Below are 16,870 nucleotides of genomic sequence, written 5' to 3' on the forward strand. Positions count from 1 at the left end.
TATGTTGGTATTCTTTTAAAACATTCAGATATGTTATGCTGTTCTATCACTGTCAAAAGTTGGGGGAGGGTGCGCCCTAGCAAAAACCTCACAAGTGCATGTTCCAAGTCATAAGCTTGTATTTCAGTGGTCTTTTGTTCCTCTATGCCATATGTGTTACTCGTTTATTTCTGTCAAGTTTTTTTGTTTTTCTGTTGGCTTAATTAAAGAGATTTGCTCAATCTAAATCTTGCAATATGTGTACATGTGCTAGCATATCCCTTTTGTTTTAGAAATCGTAATGCACTATGTTCATGATGTTCTATTGTTTGTTGTTTTGAATTGCCCCTGTTCATGAAGGTAGTCATTGTTTTGTCATGTTCTTAATCCATTAAAGTAAATGTTTTCATTTTTCCCAGGCTTAAGTAGGTCATTAGTCCCGCTCTCACTATTGTCCTCTATCTGTTACATAAACAAAACCGTTTTCTCGACAAGGAGACAATAAGATAAAAATTCTGTTTTCTTCTTCTTTTTTTCCAAACATATGGTCAACATTTCTCGTTAAACAGGAGATAACAATGACTATTTTGACCGAATCAACTACAAATTAATTGTATCATAACCGACAGAGTTACCATAAAAAGAAATTTGTCTAAACTCTCTAATGTAACAAAAATATGAAAAACATTCAACATTTATTCAGCCAAAAACTTATCTAAACAACTTGTAGAATTTTTTAAAAATCGTACATAATGTACATGTAAGATGTATGACCAACATGTGGAGTAGTGTCTACATTTCCTTCCGATGCACCTGACATCACCCCCCCCCCTCCCCCCCCCCCCCCCCCCCCCAGTTTTTGATAGAGTTCGTGTTAAACGGTCTTTAGTTTTTTCGGTTGTGTTCTGTTACCTGTTGTTTGTCTTCTGGTCTGAATGTTTCTTTGGTATCTTTCGCCTCCCTTTTATGTTTTCCAAGCATGAATACTAAAACGTTTTTTTTTTCTTGGCTACTAGTATTTTATTTGGGTTTGTTAACTAATATACGAGGTAAACAGTAGCTTTAATTGCCATAAATTCATCATAAAGATACAAATCAAAGACATATAACGTTAAACTGAAATACTATAAACCAACTTATTTTCGCGGAGATATTATTTCGTGTTTAGTCCTTTCAATCCCACTCCGCGTCGATTTAATTTCGCGATTTTCACATTTACTTGATGTAATTAAATAAGAAAGTTCCAAGTTTTATATATTCGCATCTATTTATAATCGCGGTTTTTCCTACTCGCGAAAATCGCGAAATTAAATCGCACACGAAAATTAGTTGGTTTACAGTATGTTTCGTTATCTTGCTCCCTGTTGTTGTTTCGAAGTAATTGCTGACAATCTCAAAATCAGATCGAAGTAATTGCTGACAATCTCAAAATCAGATATCACTTACAAATGATGGAAAATTTTTCAACGAGAGTTGATGTTAACTGTAGCAGTGTTATGACTTCAGCACATTTCTTTTTATCAAATAAAAAAACAACAGGAATTAAAGTCGTATTGTCCTTAGTGTCTTCAACGTGAAAGTCACTTCTCCTCGGCTAAGTGGTCAAAGTCGTCCAACAACTGAATAACTAGCCTTTCATCACTGAAGTTACGAGTTCGAATCCCGCTCGTGGGAGGTGTGCTCGACTACAATTGACTGGGATTATCAGTTTTCGTGTCGAAGGTCGGTGGGTCACTCCGAGCACTCCGTCTTCCGCCACAAATACAAACTTACCACCACTGAAAATGGCATTAAACACCAACCAATCAATTATTTCTCCAATTACAAGTGATAACATCTAAAACTAGTTAACATTTCTCATACTGGTAGCAGATTAAATCATTGCATGAATTTATGGCCAGTGTAGTTGAAACATTGTTTAATTTGCAAACAACATGCAAAGTTCGATAGCGTGCTATTTATTGTCCTTTTCTAACTGCTTCCGGTATAATAAAAGTATTTTATTTTCTTGACATAAGGTTGGTCTTTTGTGTACCCAAGGCAGACGAAGGAAGTCATCTTTAGAGCGCTGTTATTTGATATATTGGTATCATGTGAATATTTATTCTTCAATAAATAACTGCAATGTTCATATTTACAATACGAATTTTAAACGCAAGAAAAAAAACAAATCATGAGAATCTTTATAAAAGGCTTATAAATATTCATAAATGTGATGTAAAATGAAAAATGTTAAGGATACTATTAACAATGTCCGTTTGAAAATTACCATACCATTATCTGACTTTAACTCCAAAACAGAATGATAAAGTACTAATAGTCTGCATAACTGTTTTGTACTGCTTTTTATCATGAAACGTGTAAAATTTAGAAAGTGTTAGTATTGAGCCAAGGGATGAATAAGTACTACTGCTTTCCCTACACGATAAAACAGTTATCAAATAAAACATAAGAATACCAGTAAACATAAATATAAACATTTACAATGTTTTTGATTTTGATAATATGTGTATGATATACTTATTCGTCTATTCATACAAAAAGGCCAGTATCAACGAAATAAATCCAGCTAACGCAAGGAAAATAAATTTTCTACTCAAAGCACAGTTTTGTATTAATGGCAGTAATACAAGAAAATGTTGTTTCCTTAATGTAAAGGTGAAGGCATTTTCACCTCCATTTGTACAATGAAATGGGTCTGCGCTGTGTTTTAATAGAACTTTCACTACTTCTATTTGACCTTGTTCGCAGGCAGTATGCAGTGGACTGAATCCCTGTACTGTGTAAATATTAAGGTCGGCCCCATTCCTAAGTAAATACTTGGCAATATTACTCCGTCCTTTTGATGATGCAAAGTATAATGAAGTGATACCTGTGTTTGATTGATGATTCACATTTGCCCCTTTTTGGATAAGAGCTCGAACAACGTTTAAATGACCAAGTTCCGATGCAGTATGCAAAGGACTAAAATCTTGGATAGTGCACAAATTGACGTCTGCATTGTATCGAAGTAAAATGTTAACGATTTCGATGTGAGGTTTACGAGCAGCAAAGAACAATGCAGTTAGTCCAGCCTCATCCTGTAGATTTACATCTGCACCATTAGTGAGAAGAATAGAAATAACAGCCTCATGTCCGTGGTCAGCTGCGCCATGAAAAGGACTGCATCCTGTCACAGTGGATTTATTTATGTCAGCACCAAGCTGAATGAGTCGACTGACGGTTTCAAGTCTTCCGTTGGACGACGCATAATAAAGTGGTGTGGATCCAGAACTTGATTGAAAGTTTATTTCGCTACCGTTTTCCAGAAGAGTATTTACAATACTCAAATGACCCCTTTCAGAAGCTGTATGAAGAGCAGTATTTCCATTTACACAACGTCTTTTAACGTCTGCTCTATTTTGCAAAAGATATTCAACTATTTCTGCGTGACCATTTTGGGAAGCCGTATATAAAGGCGATACACACTGTGCGGTTGAAGTGTTTATATTAGCTTCGTATTTTAACAAAACTTCAACGATGTTTTTGTGGCCATTACTGCAAGCTAAATGAAGTGGTGATGTTCTATTTGTACATGCGGACAGTATATTTGGGTTCGCTCCATTTTCTAGTAGAATTCTTACGATAGCAATGTGACCTTTTGCTGATGCAGTGTGAAGAGCGGTAAATAATTTAGACGAACGTTCATTTACATTAGCACCGAACTGTATAAGAAGCTTCGCTGTTTCAAAATGTCCATTTGCTGAGGAAAAATAAAGCGGTGATACATTGTTGTTTAAACTTTCATTCGCTGCAGCTCCGTTATTCAACAGCAAATTGACAATGTCAACATGACCAAATTCTGAAGCTGTATGTAGGGCTTTAAATCCCTCTATCGTGGCTGTGTGTACGTCGGCTCGACTTTGAATAAGAAGTTTTGCTATTTCAAAATAACCACTACGAGAGGCTGCATATAAAGGACTGATACTTTTTTCATCGCAAAGATTGACATCAGCCGAGTATCTAAGAAGTCTTGAAACAATGTCAATATTTCCCTTGTTACAGGCAAACCCAAGCGGGGTTATTTTGTTTGCATCGGTTGACACAACATTTGGTTCGGCACCGTTTTCAAGAAGCATTTGGACAACATCTCCATGATTATGTTCAGAAGCAGTGTGAAGCGCTGTAAAGCCATTTGCAGAGAAATGATTTGGATTTGCACCGTTCTGTAGTAGCGATTCCACTTCACTAATGTTTCCATGCATTGATTCTTCAAAAAGATCTGTATTCATGTTAGGGATATATGCTGCAGAAAATAGTTTACAAACTTACTGATTATTTATTTATTAGTTATCGAAAAGATAACCGTTTCTTTGTATAGACCTCTAAGATAGAAGCTAATTACAATATAAAATTAAAACCCTATTTAATGTATTAATTCGTTGTTTTTTCATTCGTTCGTTGGTTGATAAAGTCTTACCTTTGATTTTGTCAATTAAATGGACTTTCCTCGTTTTTATATGCCCGTCAAACTTTAAACGGGACGTATTATGGTATACAAATGTCCGGCGTCCGTCCGTCTGTCTGTCCGTCTGTCCGTCTGTCTGTCCGGCGTAAACATTTCGCACCGTAACTTGAGATTGACTTATCCAAATTTCATGAAACTTAACATAGTTGTTTCTTATGATAGTCAAACAATCTGTATACTTTTTGGTGAAAACAAGATTTAAACTTTTTGAGTTACGGGACTTAGTAACTAAAACAGGTGTGTGTTTTTTTTCACATGTCGCGCCGTATCTCAAAAACAATTTATGATTATTGCTAAACTTTACACACTTCTTTGTTATATTAATCTTAAGATCTGTATACTTTTTTGTGATGATTCAAAATTTTATTTCAGAGATATTGAGTATTTTGTTAAAAAAGGGGGAAGGGTTTTTCACATGTCGCGCCGTATCTCAAAAACAGTTTATGATTATTGCTTAAAAGTTTACACACTTCTTGGTTATATTAATCTTAAGATCTGTATACTTTTTGGTGATGATTCAAAATTTTATTTTTGAGTTATTGAGTATTTTGTAAAACAAGGGGAGGGGTTTTTCACATGTCGAGCCGTATCTCAAAAACGATTTATGATTATTGCTTAAAATTTTACACACTTCTTAGTTATATTAATCTAAAGATCTGTATACTTTTTGGTTTTGATTCAAAATTTTATTTTAGAGATATTGAGTTTTTTGTAAAAAAAAAGGGGGGGGGGGTTTCGCATGTCACGCCGTTTGTCAGAAACTATTTAGGCATATTGCATAAAAATTCACACATTAGACGACTGATACGGTGCTTTTTGTCCGCAATTTGCATTTTGTCCGCTTTTGTTTTTTGTCCGATAATTTTGCTTTTTGTCCGACACTTTTGCTTTTTGTCCGTTGCTTTTTGTCCGTTTTGCTTTTTGTCCGATAATTTTGCTTTTTGTCCGACACTTTTGCTTTTTGTCCGTTGCTTTTTGTCCGTTTTGCTATTTGTCCGATAATTTTGCTTTTTGTCCGACACTTTTGCTTTTTGTCCGTTGCTTTTTGTTCGTTTTGCTTTTTTAGCTCACCTGGACCAGGGGGCTAAGTGAACTTTTCTCATCACTTGGCATCCGTCGTCGTCGTTAACTTTTACAAAAATCTTCTCCTCTGAAATTCTTGGCAAAATTAAAGCGGATATGGCTAAAATCATCCTTAGGGTATCTAGTTTAAAAAAAGTATCCGATGACCCCGCCCAATAATCAAGATGGTCGCCTTGTATACAAATAGAACATTGGGGTAAAATGTAGATTTTGGCTTATATCTCTGAAACTAAAGCATGTAGGGCCAATCTGACAGGGGGTCAAAATGTTCATCAGGTCAAGGTCTATCTGCCCGAAATTTTTCAGACACATCAGACAACGCGTTTTGGGGTTGCTGCCCCTGAATTGGTAATTTTAAGGAAAATTAGCAGTTTTTTAGTTTTTATTTTATTGGAGTTTTATTTTTAAGTCGTTGTAACGACTAAGCTTACTAGTTATAACGACTTAGCTTACTTGTTATAACGACTTAGCTAACAACTTAGCTAACTTGTTTTAACGACTTAACTAACTCGTTTAAACAACTTAACTAACTTGTTTACTTAAAAACTACTTTTATTGTAAATACAGAAATCAATGCGTGCATTTTTCATTTAAAGATAAGAATGAAACAGACACAATGTTTTAACCTGTCGTCCAAAAATATTCTGGAAAAAAGGGTTAATGAAGCAAAAAAAAACCCTGTTTGACTGAAAGACTGTCGACTAAAGGAAGTGTTGGAAAAAAAGGCTGTTTGACAAATAGGGAAGTATGACTTGTGGACTGTCAGAATATAGCTACCCACCCTTCTCAGATCAATCTAACCATCACGTTATCAGGTGGCAGATAGGGGATGTCTTATTTAAAATTAGACTGACATATACGTTCAACTAACTTCGAACCGATAAGTAACAACCTGCTCTGCTGTTAACAATGATGACTTTCCACCCTTTTTGGTGCCTTTATTTTCAGAATTGAAGAAAAAAATCAAATATCAAACTCTCATCTGCATTTGGTCCTGGTAACAATTTCCTATACATCAAGTAAATCAATCCACTGAAACCTCAAAGAATAGGGGTCATTAGAGGACCTTTTTCGTCCTAGCATTTTACAAACATTTGAAGCTCATCTTTCCAAGGTGCTAGAGATATATTGACAGGGCTTAAACATAAATTATCATGAAAAGGACATATTTGTGTAGATGTCTTAAAGAACCAAGACTATAACTAAACTTTTAAATGAAGGAATCAGATTAAAAGTCCATTTTTGTCTGCTTTTACTTCATTGTTTGACATACCTTGATCCGGTAAACTTCGAGCGCACAACAAATACAACTTCGTATTCAAAAGAAATGTATGTAACTTATGATACTTATGTTGTACTGTTACACCACTGTCCCAGGTTAGAGGGAGGGTTGGGATCCCGCTAACATGTTTAACCCCGCCACATTCTGTATGTATGTGCCTGTCCCAAGTCAGGAGCCTGTAATTCAGTGGTTGTCGTTTGTTTATGTGTTACATATTTGTTTTTCGTTCATTTTTTGTACATAAATTAGGCCGTTAGTTTTCTCGTTTGAATTGTTTTACTTTGTCATTTCGGGGCCTTTTATAGCTGACTATGCGGTATGGGCTTTGCTCATTGTTGAAGGCCGTACGGTGACCTATAGTTGTCAATTTCTGTGTCATTTGGTCTCTTGTGGAGAGTTGTCTCATTGGCAATCATACCACATCTTCTTTTTTATAACATGTTAAAATATTTAGTTGTGGTGTGCCATTGCTTTATACCCAGATGGTATGTTATATGTTTGGACCAAAATTAATCTTTATCGCCCCAACTACTTTACACAGATGCAGATTTATCGAGTCTCTGTTAAGGGGGTGCGCGTAATCATGTAATAACTCATTGTTGTGCTTTGGTTGTCATTAAACCATTTCCTTCAGTTATAAAATTATCACACCAATGAAATAACGCAGCCAATTATTCATTAGAAATAACACATTGTGATAAAATAATAAGCCTCAAAATGCCCTTGTAATCATGCAATCAAAAACCCTAACATAGTCCCGTATCGTTATAGACATACAGCAAAGAATTCCGTCTTAAACTTACATTGCGGTGAGACCGTTGAAAGCATCACTGTGACTTTGAGATGAAGAACAGCAATAAAACTGCTGTTCCGTTGCTTTGGGCTTTGTCAAGTGTATGTAGAAATTTTGTGTCATGCATTTATACACCATATTCATTGTTTCTTATCACCCAAACAATTATTGACGACAGACCTACACATTAATACTATGATAAATCAAATATTTGCATCAGTATAGCCATTTCGGAAATATGTGTGCAAGATATAAAAGTTGAGGGTAGTTTTTTTAATTATTTTCTACACATAATGAATTTATTTGTTATATTTGTTTCTGGTACAAGTTAACTAGGCTATGAATAAAAAGAGTCAATTATGATCAACATAAATAAAAAAAAAATAAAAAATACGTTTTGATATGCAAACAAACATGTATTCATCAAGACTTCAATTTGGTAATTAAATGATGTTCATTACCAAAATAGAAAAGAAACAGTTAAATTCTGATCTAAATGAGGGATAATTTTCGTAGCTCTTTGTTACCTCCAAAAGTTTCCCACATGACCCAGACCATCTTGTGAAAGAAACTGAATGGAATATCTGCCTGTTCTATCAACATTAAGTCAGACGCTGTACAAAAGCATAAAAACAATTTTAATTTGGCTTGGACTATTTCTTTGTTGCATTTTCTCAAGTGCTGCATGGCATCTCTATCAGTAGAAGAAATGTTTTCAAGAAAGATAAGGCTTCTCAAAACGTTCTTAACAGTCGTTTGTTACGTATTGTAAAGCTGTTGTTAATTCGTTGGATTGATCAAGGTTCCCAAGTCCGGACAATGCACTTTGGTTGCTGAACTAGTTCTTAATGAGGAATTTCCTTTATGATTCGGTTGAAATTGTCAGGTTTTCCCATTTTTTACAAGAGTGGCTATCAAGAAAATCTGCAAGGTTTATTTTGTCAATCTCTGCAAAGTTTTCCAAAGCACACACCACATCTTCATTCTCACATGGAGTCCGGTACTAAAAAGATATCCATGATATCTGGTTTTACTTAACCAAACATTGCTTCTTAAAACATAACTCAGTCTAGTTCAATTTAACCATGAAAGATTTAAAGTTGTGCGCACAAGATTAAAAAAGTTGTGCGCGCAATTTTGAAAATTGTGCGCACAAGTTTTAAAAAGTTGTGTACACAATTGTGAAAACGTTGTGCGCACAAGATTTAAAGTCGCGCGCACAAATATTCTAAATTTCATCTTTGGCACTTAAGGGGCTCCGTAGATATCAAACAAAAATGTTTCTTTATCATTTTTCGGCTACAATGGGTATATGAAACATGCAATGTCGAATTATAAAATAGAGTCCTAACAAAGAATGTTTCTGTCATGTTGTGCAACGAAATCTCTACAGCACATGGTAGCGACAACACTATATGTTTAATAGGATCCCGCGAAAAGCTAGACTTTGGTCCGCGAAGGTAGCAAATTGTCTGTGTGACCATCACTGACGACTTTGGTACACATAAGATGGTTTTTGGTTAACAGATATTTTTGTACACCGGACGGCCATTAAAATATCACCAAGGAAAGGTTGCCGTGCTCTTTATTAATTTCCACGCAAACTGATATAGCTCCAAAGGTTTTACCAGGAACACCAATGGATACTCGTGCCAATTAGAAATCCACGCGGAATCAATATCAGAGATGTTTAAGACAAATGCATCGGTCCTGCTGGACGTTTGTTGCTTTATGTCTCCCTGGACATGGTTTATCATTAAAAGATCCCTTTTGCGGAATTTGTGGATAATTTGGTCTACTGTAGAGGGTTAATACAGTCTACGAGCAATTGCACCCTGGGAAAAGCCTCCTTAAATTACGCCCCAAATTGTTTGCCACTTGTTGTCAAAAAGACCTGGCATATATTCTGCTGTTTATTGAAGTTTTCTTTAAAATAAGGGCGTTAAATTCATGACATAAGCTAAACTTTACATGTCGAAAGTAAAAGCAAGAAAGTTATACTTGAGTTAGAAAACGTTCGAACTCGAATTACGTCCGTTCAAATAACCCGGCACTCCACATCTGTTCCAAAAATCTATCAAGCGAAAAGTATTCGACATTGGTCTTAAAAGTCATTTTTAACCAACTATACATAGTTCTAATAATAATAAACTAGAGGCTCTAAAGAGCCTTCGTGATTACCTTGGTCTATGTGCATATTCAACAAAGGACACTCTCCAACATTGTAAACAAGAATAGAACTCATGACAAAATCTGTTTTATTGATCTTGTATTGCTGATCATGTGCTGTTTAGTTTTCTTCTATCTTCTTTAGTTTTGCTCAAAACACAAAAGAGGATAAAAATCCTCATTTAAGGGCAATAACTCCTATAAAGGGTCACAGTCTTCTTAACTATGTCGGCAAAATTTGACTTGTTAGTAGATCTTGACTTGCTGATCAAACGCTAAAAAAACAGGTGAAAATCGTCTTTAAGGTGGTATGGGAGTATAGATTAAAAATGACAGAATTTGTTCAGTCTTTGCCAAAACGTAGTATATATTGTGAAATGTTAAAAAATATAATAAATATGATAGGCCACCGAGCATTTTCTCAAGCTACAGGTTGTGACAAAATGACACATTTTGTATGGATTATACGGAAAAAAACAGCATTATGTGATCAGAAGCTAAACTAAATGATAGAATTGAAAACAAAATGCGAGAAGATAGCTTTTAGAAAATGCACTGAGAATATCAAAAGATAAGATAGGGTCACCGTGCGTTTTTTCCTGCTAAAATTTAAATTAGCAAAAGTTTATGTAGACTCTTTCAGAAAATGCAATATTTCAGAGTTATCTCCCCTAAAAATGCCAATTTAAAAGCATTAAAAATAAAAGAAAATAAAATCTACGCTTGTAAAAATATTAATATTTATATGTTCAAATCTCATAAATATGTTTTTTTAAATGAAATTCGCATAAGTTATCTGCATTTCTGCATCAAATTTTGCTACATTGATTAAAAATTGGTGCTCTGTTAATTACAATCCAAGAATGCGAAAGACACTACATTAAAGGACAATAACTCCAATAAGAAGTCGACTTCGTATTGTCTTTATTGTAGATTTAAGATATAAGGCAAAAAATGCCAAACAAAATGGTCAAAATCATCATCAAAGGACATTAACTGTAATAAGGAGTCGATTAGCGATTTCGACCATGTGGCTGATCATCATAAAGTTTTTTTCTGTATCTATTATAATTTTCAAGATAGTAGGCAAAAAAGAAAATAAACGGTAAAATTTTTCATTTAAGGACAATAAATCCTATAATAAATGGGAAATGAGTCCATGGGACACAGATAATGCCCCCGTTTGCATAAAACTTCATAAAGGGACACAACTTAAGACGGCAAAAGTGACACTACCCAAATTTGTACTTGATCTGACTTCTGTTGTAATAAGCATTGTGTATAAGTTTCATAACATTTGCTTGAGGCAAACTTAAGTTAGAAAACAAAAACGATAAAGTCAGCATTTTCCCCATTTATAAAGGGGCATAACAGGAAAAGTGAGGCCACCAAAATTCACACGTGACTTGTGTTTTGTGGTAATACACATTGCACATAAGTTTCATACCATTTTTTCAAAGCAAACTAAAGTTAAAGAACGGGAATAAAAAATTCAGCAGTTTTTTTCATTTGCAAAGGGGCATAACTCAAGAACAGTAAAAGTGACGCCACCAAAATTCAAACTTGATCTGGGTTATGTGGTATTAAGCATTGTGTTTAAGTTTAAGTTAAATTGGGTTGAAGCAAACTATAGTTAGCGAATGGAAACCAATTTTGGGACATCATCTGACAGTTTTGACATGCAAGACAATTGGTAGAGCTCAACATCCTGCTGTTGTCAGATTTTCTCTCTTTTTAATGGTTTTCCAAATAATAGACAAAACTTTAATTTTACCCCGTATGTTCTATTTCAGCCATGTTAGCCATCTTGGTTGGTAGGCGAGTTAATCAGACATATTTTTTAAAAATCATATACCCTAATGATGATTGTTGCCAAGTTTGTTTAAATTTGTCCCAGCAGTTTTAGAGGAATTCTTTTTTGTAAAAGTTAACGGACGACGACGACGACGACGGACGACGGACGCCAAGTGATGAGAAAAAACCATTTGGTCAATAGAGCTAGGTGAGCTGAAAATAAATCAGTATGTTTTTTTGGAGAAAAAAAAATAATAGCATTGCATTTTCTATGGCATTCAGTATATGTAATAGATTATGTTATATGCATAATTTAAAATTTCAGCTTTGAACTATTTCTTACAAACTTTTAAATATAGAAACGCAAAATTTATTATAAATATGCACGATAACACTAAACATTTCTGCCTATGTTGACAATATGCACAATCACTTTTGTATGTTTACTTTTGTAATGATAAAAAAATGGAGGAACGGTAATGCATAACATTGTACCATTATTTTATAGTACTTGATTTGTGAAAATTGCTTCATTATTATGGGTCGATTTCAGTATTTCAAATGAGAAGTACTACAAAAGTACAAATGCAAACATAACTGTGTAGACTAAGAAGGAGGACTGACTCCCACTGTTATAATTCCTATAATCTAATAAGTTTTTCAAGAATGATAATTATGGTTATTTCAGCTCATTTATTGCTTGAATTTGTTAAATTTAAGACTCACGCATTGATGTAGCAACAGCTTTTTCCACTCTTGAGTGAGAGCACTACATGATATAAGATACATGTATAGTGAAATTCGTCACCGATATCAGCAGCATCATAAAGATGACACAGCCTTTCATTTCAATCAGTCCAATTTGCCCCAAAAATCGGGACAGTATTACAACATAACAACCACTGAACGAACTTTTAAAATCAGTGTAACAGGGGTTCGCCTCGTCAGTAAATAGCACAAAAAAATCAAAGAAGACATAAAGTACCAGTCTCAATTCTGCACGCATATACATGTTGTACTAACACAGAGTTTTAAGTTTTTAAGAACTTCATATAATATACTGCTGAATAAAACAAAAATCTGCAGTATGGATTTCATTTGGAACATAAAAAAATATATATGATAGAGAGAGACAGCTCTTGTCATTCGTCAGTTATTGATTTATTTCTTTTGACAGTTGCTTTAACATATTGTTTGTCATATATTATATCGTCATTACTTAACAGAAAACAATATCTTTTTCATCAGCACAGTAATGTTTACGTGCAGTGAACAGCTTGGGCGTTGAATGAAACAAAAATGAATTTCATCTTCACCAGAATACTTACATGAATACTATCTAAGATAATTACCCCTCCCCTCAAATGTCGTAATTAAAGTCAGTAAGGGAATGACAACTGTTTTCTTTTTTTACATTTTTGGTGAAAAGAATTTTAAAAATGGATGGATTTGTATGTCCTTAATGAGCCCATCTTCATGTCAACATTAAGATAACTAGTCTGTCCTCCAAACTACAGGGCAATTCAGGATTTAGTTATGAAATAGGATGAAAATTATCCAAACAACCACACCCCTTCTCAATAATCCTAAGGTCGTCTCTAATAACATTAACGGTACCAATGTTATTGCACCAGCCATTTTAGCAATTAATATCTCTTCAGTGATGTTGGAGACCTAAACAAAATCTGATAAAAATGTTGAATAGCTGAGCCATAAAGGACGTCAACTTGAGCTAAACCGACCAAGGTAGAAATGTCTTCTTTTTTTTGTTATCGTCTTGATAGTACGCTTTTTAAAACATTTTCGAAGTTTCTTTCTGACCATTTATGTTTTCAAGATTAGCAACAATAAAAAAAAACAACAAAAAAACCAAACACAAATCAAAATAGTTTCAGTTATGGGCAATAGGTCTAATATTAAAGGAGTCGTGCGGTAGTTTAAGTAAGACGTTCTTCACATTCTTAACACTTAATCTCTGTCAGATATTCTTAATCAAAATTTCTAATTTTAAGGGTTTTGATATACAAATAAGTTTAAATTGTATTTTACGACTTTGTATTCTATGTTAACCATTGCAGTCATATTTGGCGACCGGTGAGTTCATCGGAATCCTTCTTGCTTCCAGATTCTCATTACTAAAGGATAATGTGGCCAAATTTACTATGATATTGGGCTGGTAGTTTCAGTGGGATAATTGTAACGTTATATATATTGTGATCGATCATTTCATTTTCGGGTCGTGGTAGGTGGGTGTATGGGCCATGCGAATTTATTTTCGGATGGAATATTCATTGTTTTTTTTTTTTTGCAAATTTTCCTTTTCAAGTTATTACCATGTATTATATCATTCATTTTCAAATTCTCCGAGGCCCCTTCCCCTCCATTCATAAAGTGAGTATGGTCTGTATTTAACTCCAAAAAGGGCATGGTGTTTCGAAGTTCAAAATGAAACCTGCAAAAAATATACACATTTTTATATCGGACATAAAGCAAATTCAGCGGACAAAAAGCAAAACGGACCAAAAGCAACGGACAAAAAGCAAAAGTGTGGGACAAAAAGCAAAATTATCGGACAAAAAGCAAAACGGACAAAAAGCAACGGACAAAAAGCAAAAGTGTCGGACAAAAAGCAAAATTATCGGACAAAAAGCAAAACGGACAAAAAGCAACGGACAAAAAGCAAAAGTGTCGGACAAAAAGCAAAATTATCGGACAAAAAGCAAAAGCGGACAAAAGGCAAATTGCGGACAAAAAGCACCGTATCAGACGACGGGCGTATCATGCGCTCATGGCGCAGCTGTTTATTAATTTACCTTGGAGTTCTGTATACGTATTAGCGTTATACCTTTTGAGTAGTAAGAATAAAAAAGATAGAAATTATCGAACAACAGATGACCGGGTACAAGCTCGACTAAATAAAGCAACTAGTAATTATTCCACATCTTTTTATTTTTAAATAGATATTCATAGATGACCATCGTAATTTTTAACGTGTTAAATAATATACATTGATTTTGAAAAAAAAAAAAAAACAGTTTTTCCACACACGCTATCAATATTTATTGATAAGGACAAGCATGAGACCTCCCGCAAAATTTGTGTAAAAAATCTTTTATTATTTTTGTTTCAGAATTTTTCATAAACATTAACAAGTGCATTTAGGCCTGCCTATTTTCATAACCTTCATCTGAAGATGGTTTAGGTAAACGTCAACAAGCAAACGAAAAAATAACAACAGTAGTTTTCTTTGACGTGTTTCTTCCAACATTTTTCACGTGTCTATACAATATATCCAGCCATTCGTCGTCCCAACTCCATAAAAGATGGGAATGCATTATTGGGAAAGAATTATAATCTTTTTTAGTAATATATCCATGCAATTACATTCATCAATTATCTAAACGCGACGGAATGTACATGTGAAGCAGGAGCTACTAACTCTACTTGGACAAATAAGTCCCCCCCCCCCCCCCCGCAGTTTTTTTGTAGTTTATTGTTTGTCCTTTCGACGTTTGTCGTTGCATTGGTGTTCGTCAGCTGTGTACATACAAATAACGATTAGTATTGCCCCCTTAGGGTCATCTTGTTAAAGTTTTAGATGTACGACAAATAATATATGAAACATAAATAATCGGAAGCTACAAAAAATAGGTAAACGTTGAACATTTGTGAATTTCCTGTTCTTAGTTATATTGACTGTTACTGCTCCATAATACTGCGAGGTTATGGTTAAATCTACCCATAGAAGATAGTCATTACATTGAAATGGGTAAACTATTAGGCTGTACGGCTGTCAACGTATATTTGTTCCGCATTACAGAAGTTCCACTGGAAACTTTGTTATAAACAATGTCATGATATCTGTTCCTGTTTGAACAAATATTCTATACCATTTATTCCGTAAGGAACATTTACTGTAATATTTATTCCAGTGGAAATAATATTCCAGAATATTGTTTCCATTTGGAACTTATATTATGAAGGAACTTCTATTCCGTGACACGGCGACCTATATATAATTACTTAAATCCACGTCATTTTAACTGACTAGTTGTCTCATTGGCAGTCATACCACATCTCCTTATTTTTATATCATAGATATACATGATATATGTGTTAGAGTTTTGAAATGAATATGTTTTATCATATAATACCCACAGTAAACAGTAGGTTGACCTCTAGTAAGTCTTTTTTGTATCGTTGTTGCCTTATCGACGTATTCTCCACATCTCTTATCATTCATTTCTAAATGTCAGGTTTGTATGTACATTAAATGAAGTCGCATATATCAAATCGGATTATATATATATATATATATATATATATAAATTTACAGTGATTGTATGCTTCTAAAAATAGAACAGCATCCTGTAATTATACTAAAGAGATGAGTAGATGATCATTTCTGTACACTTAAAATACTTTGTGTATTGCGTCTAGATGTCCTTGTTTAATTCCTACGAGAAGGTAACACCTCCCGAAACGAAAGCTGATTTTATATCAGCTATAGTTAGAGGAGGGGATAAGGCGTCTGCGCAATGCTAGGCGGTGTTGCCGTAGAAGTATGAAGTGAAAAGTACAGGTTCCAGCCCCGCTTGGGGAGGAAGTAAAGAATCAAATCTACTCTAACATTGTTAGGTTGATTTTCTAGGCACTTTATATATATATATATATATATATATATATCTATTCCTACATATTTACTTACCTCAAATAGTATGTCAAGGAAGTCAAAGTTATCCCGGTGCGGGATTACCTAAACAGAGTTATTTAAAATCATGACGTATTCAATTCAAAATGATCAATATAAATATTTATAAATGACCTTCGTCCTATTTACTATATTTAAAACTAATACTTATGGAGAACACCATTTATCTCGATCTGTAAATATTATGCATGTAAAGGCTTAAATATGTTGATATGTTTAAAGATTTTAAAGACGTTTTGTAAAGATTTTCCCAAAACAAGTAAATAGAAAACTAAACAGTATTTATTACCGCTAACACATAATCAATTAATGTTTATGACATGAAATGCAACAACAACAACAAAAAAACTGTTGACACAGAAATATGTCTGCAATTTTGATAACATGCAAATGTTGAAATTAAAATAGTAATATTTTAACATGTCAACTCTGCAAAATTTCAGTCAATAAACCATGCATGAGGGGGCAGGGCCAAATAATCTCCATGGAATATGACGTGCCAATACCACGAATACTGCTACAACTGTATACTTCAAAGTACCATTACTTATT

At 34.2% G+C, this 16,870-nt stretch overlaps 1 protein-coding gene across 1 annotated transcript; it reads right to left on the reverse strand.

Annotated features, from left to right (window-relative positions):
- Window positions 1-2,060: 2,060 nt before the first annotated feature.
- On the reverse strand, window positions 2,061-16,388 carry LOC127715434 (ankyrin-3-like). Its single transcript, XM_052221477.1, has 2 exons — window positions 16,316-16,388; window positions 2,061-4,264 (listed from the first exon to the last, which is right to left on the reverse strand). The coding sequence occupies exon 2, from the start codon at window positions 4,248-4,250 to the stop codon at window positions 2,508-2,510; it is 1,743 nt and encodes a 580-aa protein (XP_052077437.1). The 5' UTR covers window positions 4,251-4,264; window positions 16,316-16,388; the 3' UTR covers window positions 2,061-2,507.
- Between the last annotated feature and the right edge of the window lie 482 nt (window positions 16,389-16,870).

Source organism: Mytilus californianus, unplaced genomic scaffold (genome assembly GCF_021869535.1).
Source record: "Mytilus californianus isolate M0D057914Y unplaced genomic scaffold, xbMytCali1.0.p SCAF_9, whole genome shotgun sequence".
Lineage (NCBI taxonomy): Eukaryota > Metazoa > Mollusca > Bivalvia > Mytilida > Mytilidae > Mytilus > Mytilus californianus.

Excerpts from the sequence above, each read along its gene's own strand:
- LOC127715434 (XM_052221477.1), bottom strand. The coding sequence starts at position 4,250 with ATGAATACAGATCTTTTTGAAGAATCAATGCATGGAAACATTAGTGAA.